The following is a 10,196-nucleotide window of genomic DNA, read 5'->3' as shown; positions in this document are numbered from 1 at the left end:
ATAATACAGCAATAGCGAAGAGTAACAATTCCATGGGACTAAAAATATTATGAATAAGGTGTTGAATACAACATATCCAAACAACTATCTTGCAATACCTAGTAAGCTTTACAACGTTTACAATCTATAATATTATAAAATAGAAAAGTATGTTTGTTTGTTTGAACGCGCTTATCTCAGGAACTACTCGCCACTCTCTTGAAAAATTCATTCAATTTTAGTTAGCCCATATATAGAGGAAGGCTATACGCTATATATGTACTACGGGCGAAGTCGGGGCGGACCGCTAGTAGATAATAAAAACAGTAATGATAAAAAAGATACAAGATGCTGAATTTGCATAATTATCATTTAAGTGAATTAGAGATATATTTGAATTGTAGATGCAGGTTATTCAACGAGATTTGAGACGTACTGACGATATGTATTTAGCATAAGGGTTTCGGATAAACACTCGCTTGCATTGTTGTATTTTTATATTTTAAAACAAATATGAAATTTTGCTTTTGCAAATTTAAAAAACTTCTCTTCTTTAAAATTGGTTCTACACGGATGATTAATTGTTAAGTTAAGCCAAGACTGAACATTTTATTTACTATTACATTTAATTAGAAAGTGAAGTGATTTTAAGATATTAAGTACCTTGTGTTTTGAAGAGGGCTAATTGGACTGTCAATGTCAGTGTCTCGCAGGTGAAATAATATCTCGAAGCAAGTATTCTCATTAATTATGAAAACATTATTATTCATATACGAGCTCAGTGGTGAGGACCTCGGACTTAAAAATCGAGGATACATGGGTTCGAGACCGGGCGAGCAAGCAGGAATTAAATTGATTATTCAAACTATCATCAACATCATCACTGCTTGAAACGGTGAAGGAAAACCTCGTGAGAGAACCGGCAGGTCCAAGAATCAAAAGTTCGACGACATGCGACAGCGTGGTGGAATTTGGCCCGAACCCTCGTAGGAAGCCTGTGTCCCAGCTGTGAGAACATGCATGGGTTGATGATGATGATTATACATACAAAGCAGCGGTAGGTACTCGATGACTATAAAACAAAAAAAAAACCGTTTAAAGACATCCAGTAGTTCCGTAGTTCCTTGTAAGAACAAACGGACACATTTTTTTTTATATTTTCAATGTGCAAAAACAGTTTTTTATTGTATGTAAATAGATTACAACTGCTCCAATCGATGGAGCCAAGAAAAACATCCTGAGGAAATTAGCCAGCTTATATTTCTAAAAACATGTATAACTAACAATCAAAAAACTCCATGACATGTGTCATTTTTCAAGCCGCACTTGGCCAGCGTGATGATCGGGTTAGTTAAAATTATCGTTATTTATATTGTGCTGCCCACATGAGTGTCACTAAAGACTAGCCGCGCCCCGCGGTTTCACCCGCGTAAGTCTGTATCCCGTAGGAATATCGGGATAAAAAGTTGCCTATATGTTATTCCAGTTGTCCAGCTGTCTACGGACCAAATTTCATGGCAATAGGTTCAGAAGTTTTTGCGTGAAAGAGAAACACACACACATCCTTACAAACTTCCGCATTTATAATATTAGTAGGATAGGATTAGAAGCAATTATGCACAATTTTTTTATCTGAATATAGAAAAACATAGATTAGCATGATTCACGTAGTTTTGATAATAAAACAAATGGACATCGACAATTGCTAGCATCCTAAATCCTCTAAGTATTTATCCATCAATATAACACTCCAGCGTAAAAAAATAAACATTCCATGCGTTTCATTTGTAGATCTAAAAATATGTAACTAATAAAAACACTATTTCATCTTCTATGATATGGAATCGCTCAAACGATCCAACAATTACACGTACACATTAAGCAATGAATGATTTTTCACAGAAATGTGTATTTTCGATACATATTAGTGGGAGTACGTCGAAAAATTCTCAGTTAAATTTATACCGTACAAGCTGTTACCCGTACGGGTCCCCTCAGCTGTGTAGATAGCCTTTGGGGATATTTGATTTATTGGTTCAAAGAACATACCTTTTGTGATAAGGTACTATTATAAAAATACAACAAATATTAGAACATACCTTCATGCATTTAATGGAATATTTGTTATAATTTGTTTATTAATTTCTGAATTCATGTTACTAAAGATATATTTTAATTATGTATATAATCGATAAGTCAATTGCTGCAGATAAGCCATAAAAAGAAAGAAAGAATAAATGATTTATGGTTTTACGAAATGAGGACTACCAGTTTCTACCCTCTCTTTCTCAGATGTCACGCTGTGTCACACAATCTGTAACCCTCCCTACTGTAAATATTTTACAGACAAAGCCCAAAGGGGAGAGTCCCTGTGAAACAAAAAAAGTTCACATAAAAACCACTTAGTTGCCTATGTATGTCTGTCTAAAAAAATAACGCAACGTCCCTTCAAGAGTTCTCCATTGTTAAATAAATATTTTCTACACTATCAAAGTAATAGAGAATGCCTGAGGAAGTGCGAAAGACTGAAAATGTTATCGATTCGGTGAACAAAGTCTATAAGAGCTTCAATATTTTTTGTAGAAGGCCTTTAGAATTTCTAAATTAGAAACAATTTAAATAGTCATTGTTTCCAAGTGCGGTTTCGAATCTTTTGTCACAGGTTTAAACAATGAAGGCTTTAAGCGTGAGATCTTTGCTTTTCGGTTACACTAATTGCTTTTTTGTTGCGGCAAAGATTAGAATTATGTCCTCTGCTATGGCTAGAATATATGTTATGTCTATTGGCACTTGTGTAGGTCGAAAAACTCAACTATGGCAAAGTTTTAAAAGACATTATCCTATGATAAAATGTAAATAAACTGCAAGAAGTTTGCAACAAGTGTGTTCTGAATATTTTGTAGCACGTTTTAAACTTTCATTCTAACTCATTCCACACGTTTTCTTCACGAAAGTTTGTTCAGTTTACTTAGATGAAAGTTAGCTTAAAGACGAAAAAGTTTTAACTCCTTTAGACATTTTCTGGGATTTCAGATTGTTAGGTGAGATATCGTATTGGCATGTCGGGGTGAGCCGCCAGCGAGTGATTGATAAAGATCCGCAAATGTTGGCATGAGACGAATCAATTTCTGATTTCTGCGATAGATTGTCTGATCTGTCACATTGAGCACTAAATAAAGGGTACAAGCAAATTAATATGATGCGAATATACAATAATGAAATTATAGTAAGGACGGGTTATGTGAGATTTTTAATTTTTTTCTAGTCCCGAAATTTAAAAAATTGTCTACTGTCCCGGATTGTTGATAGGTAATGCAAAGTCGGAGAGTAATTATGCAAAAATTTTCTTCTTGCTTATTATTTCATTAAATTTTAATAAACTGTACTGGACTTTTACCTCCAAAGGAACAGTTCAAGAGTCAGTCACATGTTCCTTCCTAATAAATAAACAACTTCTGTAAACTCAAAAGCAAAAATCAATTAAGAAAAAATAAAACGTAAGAAGCTTTTTTATAGAATAAAAAAATTGATGACGAGGCGGGATTCGAACCAACGTCAACGTCAACGTCAAAGTATTTGTTTGAATGCTATAAAACTAAAAGTTAAATAGAACATAACATTCTACAAGAGAGAAGGTCTATTAAATTATAAATAGATTTAGTTACACATTAAGTCCTGTTAGAAAAAAATTCACTATAACACACAAATATATACACATAAATACTTCATATATTTTATATATTTTTACCGAACAAAACGAACAAAACAAATCATCTACTTCTGGATATAATAAACATAAACTTCTAATAAAAATAACTAACGGACTGTAGAAATTTACAATTAAATAGAAAATAATACAAAGAATAGATTTGGTTCAGAATGTTTCTATAGTAAGTGTACTTTAAAAACATCTATATAATGAATCTTCTATCAACATTTTAATATAATTTTTAAGGATTTTTTATTCCGAAAACATCGGGAAATGTAACATTAAACCTTGAAATTTTCGGGATTAAAATACACCCGGGCTTCCTAAGTATGAAGGACCTATTAGCATTTGTGACTTAAGTGGTCTTAATTTTAATGCGAGAAAATTTATAATCACTGATTCTTAATGACGTCACGATGGATAATGATATATCCATAATGGGCATCAAATTAGTATTAGAAAAAGTCCTATTAAACTTTATATATACGATTTACGCCGGTCTAAATTGTTCCAATACATGGTCCGTCTCGAGTAGGCAACTTATAAATAAATTCAATTCTAAAAACATATGAGACCATAGACCTTCAGCCCAAGTTTTCGATAGGATGATTGATGAGCAAAATGCCTACATCAACTAGGTTAGGTACCGTCTAGATAAGTGGTCTAAATTCTATTATTAGGAAATGCGAGACAATAAGCCTTAGTATGTTTGTTGACGGCGTAATGAGTGTCGGTAACGAGCTAGTCTACGGTGATGGACGTTTTGTAAGGCATGAGCCTAATATCTAAAGGGCAGGAAATGTTTATTGCTTATACTTAAGGTCCCTACCATTACTGGCCCGTAACTGTGTACGAGACCACCTATTTCGAAACTATTTTATATTCTTTGTGGTAATTTAATGGCCATTTGTTTGTGCTTATATAAAAGAATATTATTGAAACCAAAGCTTTCTTTGTGTACAATAAAACAAGGTTATTGTGTTTATAATACATTTATTATAATTATCACATACATTGATTTTAAGCATAAATAATATTCATACCTAACAAATTACTTAGGTGGTTTGCTCAGACGAAGATTTAATATTTACAATACTTAGTTTGGACTTAGTCTTAATATTTACACACCGTATTTAACGTTCATTTACTTAAACATGTAGACAATATACTTATCTAGATATATTTTTAAACGTAGGTATTCATATTTTTATAATAACAATAAAATATTTTATTTGACAGTAGACATTTCCCCTAAATACCTACTATAATAAATCTTACACGACTGATGAAATTATAAACATTATCATAGTTTAAAATTTGAAGATCTCGCAAGCGCCTTTTAAAAAATTATCTTTCATCTGAGGAATGTTTTTGCACATGCGATATAAATTAACTAGTCATATGATTATTACATTATGCAATAATACATAAGTATCAATGTATAACCCATTATATTTTAGTAGAATTAAGTCTTCAAGGATGATTTTGTTACGATCCATATTTAAATAGTTTTATATTATCAATTTTTATACTAGCAGCGTAGTTCTCATTCTACAGAGTGGAAATGGAATGACGATTATTAAATTCAAAGGAAAGATTCTAATAATTCTTTAAATATAAGTATTTTTTGCTTTACTGGCACTAAAAGTGTAATCATTTTGGTCGATACTTTACTTTACATGACGTAATACGCCTTAAGTGTGAGGTTATCTTCAAGAGCATAGATATTATTCATATAATTCATTTTATAATTCAATTCGTTTATCAACGAGATACAAAATATGAGTATTACGATTTTATTTATACGTAAAATATATAGATTAAATGACTAGAACGCAATTGTAATTTAACAATTAATTATGCGGGTACTTTTAAAAAAATATGAAAAAATATGCGTATTACCCATATAGTTCTTCAGGGGTAGGCGCAGGGCGCGGGGGGTTCGCTCGTCAAATCCACGTTCTTTCTTCGTTGACGCGAGTGGCTGTGGGGCGTTCATTGGCGCCGCGGTCGCCACGCCGAGTGGACGTGCCGCGCCGCTGTCAGATACTGCTCATCATAGTGTTATTGTACGTGCTGTGCAATGATATGCGCATCGTACCTAATCAAAATATGTATAATTAATATCTAAAAAATAAGAGGGCATATTTAATAACGAATTCGATGTTAGGTCTATGTAGGAAAGTGGATATAACATACATTTAACATTAATCTGCTTGCATTTAGGCTCAAAATAATGTCCGGGAAGCGCTAAACAAGTAAAAAAGCTAATGACAAGCAAAGGAATATGGCCAATGACCAACGCCAGCGGTACAGCGGTCCTAACTACGGTAATTTTAAGCCAATCCACAGTGCAATGGTTATTCAGTTTACAATACATCTATAAAGTTAATTACCAAACTAGGATTGGCCACCGTTTAACTCCTTGTCTATTTTATTTGCATGCAGCAAATGGGGAGTGCCGGGTGGATTTTTGGTACACTTTGTTGTAGTTTTGAATGTCGTCTTGAACAAACCTACGAAGAAGAATTGTACTTATTCGTTCAGAGGTACAAAGGAAGCGTAAATGTAGTTGCGGAAACAAATAAAATAATTAATAAGCGAGTTTTACAAATGCAGTAAACTATGAAGATTAAAATTCAAGAATTTAGAAAAGTAACGCTTAAGAAGAATCAATATTGTAAGTTTAAACGTACTTGTGCCGTTCTTTCGGCTTGGAGAGACTGATCGCATCGACATGTCGAGTCGTTCTGGACCAAATGCTCTGTGTCTACTAAAACCACCATTACCAATTGCACCACAACACCAGAAAAACTGCTTAAAACCTCGTCGGAATCTGTAAACAAATATATAAGCTGATTATGGAACACGGTTTTATTTTATTTGCCAGGAAGGACCCTGTGGCCGTTTTCCTGTACGAGTCGGCCTAATTCGTGCGGAAGCGCACTCGACTTCAACAACAATAAGTATATTGTTTGGGGCAATGTTTAAAGTTCTATTTTTGCATTACATAGATGAATTATGCACCAGTAGAATAGGAAGAAATCGACTTACTATAAGTATACGTTAGTGTCTATGTGAAGCGAGTTAAAGCATGTGATTATCATAGATCCAAGTGCTTCATATGTCTGTTCTTTTAAAGTACCTATTAAAACTGCTGTTGTATGAGTACAAAGGTTTTTGCGTAATGGCTTTACAGATACATTTTTCTAACTATACAATGTTGAAGATTTACTTTTGTACATAATTATTTTTTCTCGAAATATTACGTATTTAATATGCAAATAACCATTAAGAAGTACCTACAAGAAAGAAAAAAAACTTACTTGGAATTCATCCAACAGTAAATGATGGGGTTATACATAGAGTTGCTCATCGCAAGCCAGTAAATGCCGAGGTATATCTCTTGTATGTACTTGTAGTTGACTACATCTGGGTAGTATGACGTCACAATAAAGTATACTTGGAACGGCAACCAACAGACAGCAAATATAACTACAACAACTATCATCATTTTCACAACCTGAAAGTTATTCAGAGAACTTTTAAATATTTTCTCTTAGATATCGTCTTTGCTGAGATTAAAAATGTTTTATACTCCAATTAATGAATGAATGAAATATACAGCAGTGTAATTATAGCAAATTAGAAATTAATAAAGGAGATTCTGTGTAAGCTTAGCGCATATTATATTCGTATTGAGTAATATTTGCTAAGAGATTCCGTAGGGACTCGTCAAGATCCTTTGTGTAATTATACGAGACCAAAAATTATTGAGGTCGGTAAATATGCTTTCAAGTCGAATTAAGATGGTACAGCGACCAATTTTGTCGTCCGTTTTGTATTGTGGCCAATATGATTGACTCTTCACAGAGATTTTCACAACTTACGAGTGTAGTCGACGTTAGTGAAATCATTGCGGTTCTGTATACATTGTATGTATGTGTTAAACATTATCAAAAAGTGAATGTCAAATTATACATATATCAGATCAAGATCTAAATGTCATTATACACAGATTTTAAAAGTTAATACCTATGAATTTATTCTTTGAAATGAGGAAAAACAAGGAGTATTAAAAAATATATCCTGTCCCTCATAAATAATCTATGTCGGGATAAAAGTGCATTAGGAGTTAATTCCTTTGTAAATTACCCTTCGTTTGCTTTTAACGTTATCCAACTGTCGCTGCGTGCATTCTCCGATGGACTTTGAACCCCATAACTCGATTCCTACCTTCGCGTATGTGTAACTCATTGACATTATTGGTAGGAAATAGGTCAATAGCATAAATATTACATTGTACCTGAAAGCCGTAAAAGCGTACATTAAAAATAAGTCGCATGAAAGACTGAGACACATTTCTATACATGAGGTAGCTAATTGAATATTTTAGGTTTTTTTTCGTTATAAACGTTGAAATCTAATAATAAAAAATCTTGTGTCATAATATTCGTTCCCATAATTCTACGAACGGATGAACCGATTCTTATGAAATTTTGTATACACATCGGGTAGGTCTGAATTATACGAGTAAGGCAGAACAGCTTTTGCCGGGTTTGCTAGTAATAATACAATAATAGTGCCTTCGAAAACGTTAATAAAATCCTGTTACAAGTAAGCATTGAGATATGAATTGGATTTATCTGGAAGGGAATAAAATGTATAAAAGACCTTTTATATGATCTTTATGTAACAAAGATTCCACGATTATATTACGCTTTCAGAATAGAATTACAAAGATTATCGATAAAGTATTATAACATGGTATTTCATTTGATCTTGTACGATTAATGATTTATACATTAACTGAAATATTTTTACTGACTATTGCAGGACCGCAAGTTCGCCTGGTCAGAGTAAATAGTCACGGTAAAAAACTCTAACTCTTGGGATCAGACTTGATCAGTATCCTTTCGTAGCGGATGCCTACGTTATATTATCTGTATGCCAAATTTCAGCCCGATCGGTCAAGTAGTTTGGATCAGTCGGTCATTCACCTTTGCATTTCATATAATAAGATTATTTACTTTTTATCTTTACGTTAGGGTACCACAGTGAGATCCTGGTGCGTTCCATAGGAGATCCCAGGATCCCTGCTATTGTGCTTTGAGTTTGGCCGCCGAGGAGGTTTTAGTGGGTAGAAATCCCACATGCTCTACTTTTCCCCCAAAGCTAGAGCATCTTTGGAAGATTTCCTCCTCGTTAAAAAAAAGGGTACCACAGTGAAATGATAATTCTAAATCAATGTTCATTGTTTTAGTTGCTACAGTTTACAAGTCTGACTTGAAAGTATTTATTTTTAAATAAGTTTATACTTACAAATATTCTAATTGAGATCTCGTAGTGATTCCATCCGGCCAGTCGGGGAAACATACCCGTCTATAAATATAACAACGTTATATGAGAGAATCAAATCGCTTTTCTTGTTGTTATACGAACGTAGCTTCAAGAACCTTTCTAGAATCGGCTTTTAGAAATTTATTTAAGGTCATGTAAAAATACGCTATCTAAAGATAGCGTATTTTATTTTCGCAATTAATTATTAAAATAATTGCGAAAATTTAATTATTCATTTATTTACATTTTATTAGTTCCACATATTACAGATACTGATTCTGGTATAAGAAGAAATATGCGATTATGATATTTCTGCAGTTTGAGTCTGCAGACTGCTTTTTATCCAAAAATAATATGTTCATACAACATGAGTTCATAGAATATTATAGACAGAGATTATAGATATGGATTTGAACAAATCTTTAAATTTTGTAAGTAATATTAGGCTTTTAATAAAATATGTCGTATCTATTTATGCTTCTGGTAACCACTCATTTATGCGACTGATATAATTGACAGAAGAAGAAGATCGCATTCACCTAAATCCTAAAACAACTTAACTATTTTAAAAACAGTAAAACCGTTTTCGCAAATGATACCAAAACGCCATGTCAAAGGGTTATATTATGAATGAAAATGTTTGCTTAATGTAATTCGGGATATTTAATTACCTTAAGCTTCCGTCTGGTAATAGATCAGTTTCGGTTGTATAATACAGAAAGTTCGGGCTGCTAATTATACAGCTGCCAGCCCAAATGGCAGCTGCTATACCGAGTGTTGCGCGTTTACCCAACCTTGGCTGCAGCGGACTCATAATTGCTACATATCTGTAACAAATTATAACAAATAGTATAGAACTTGGATACGTAAGGAAGATACGATAAACATTCAATAATCATGAAAAGAATTCAGAAATGTGTGATGTGGTCATAATATAAATTTAATTATCTTATTGTTGAGAGCTTCAATAAAAGAAACAGCAGACAATGAGGAGCAAATTCTATAGATCATTTCTATACAAACTAAACTAATAAATAACCGAAAACAATTAATGCCAGAACGCAGTTATTAGTAGAATAGTTTAATCAAGCACGTGCAAAGTAATAGAATGCTTTTAATATTCACGTAGGTGTCTGGAAAGGGCAATGTAAAGGTAGACAAATATATA

At 33.0% G+C, this 10,196-nt stretch overlaps 1 protein-coding gene across 2 annotated transcripts in view; it reads right to left on the bottom strand.

The window, feature by feature from the left end:
• Window positions 1-4,684: 4,684 nt before the first annotated feature.
• The window catches only part of LOC119840546 (tachykinin-like peptides receptor 99D), a 13,496-nt gene continuing 7,984 nt past the window's right edge, over window positions 4,685-10,196 (bottom strand). The window contains exons 4-10 of one of the 2 annotated variants that reach the window (XM_038367229.1): window positions 9,700-9,855; window positions 9,011-9,070; window positions 7,844-7,994; window positions 7,015-7,211; window positions 6,385-6,524; window positions 6,085-6,204; window positions 4,685-5,789 (exon numbers count right to left, since the gene is read on the bottom strand). In XM_038367229.1, coding sequence (XP_038223157.1) covers window positions 6,089-6,204; window positions 6,385-6,524; window positions 7,015-7,211; window positions 7,844-7,994; window positions 9,011-9,070; window positions 9,700-9,855 — 820 coding nt within the window. In that variant the 3' untranslated portion in view covers window positions 4,685-5,789; window positions 6,085-6,088. The remainder of the gene's footprint in view (window positions 5,790-6,084; window positions 6,205-6,384; window positions 6,525-7,014; window positions 7,212-7,843; window positions 7,995-9,010; window positions 9,071-9,699; window positions 9,856-10,196) is intronic. The other variant, XM_038367230.1, reaches the window with a different exon arrangement.

This window comes from Zerene cesonia, chromosome 6 (assembly GCF_012273895.1).
Source record: "Zerene cesonia ecotype Mississippi chromosome 6, Zerene_cesonia_1.1, whole genome shotgun sequence".
Taxonomy (NCBI): domain Eukaryota; kingdom Metazoa; phylum Arthropoda; class Insecta; order Lepidoptera; family Pieridae; genus Zerene; species Zerene cesonia.
The sequence above is the reverse complement of the archived record's forward strand: the minus strand, read 5'-3'. Positions and strand labels throughout refer to the sequence as shown.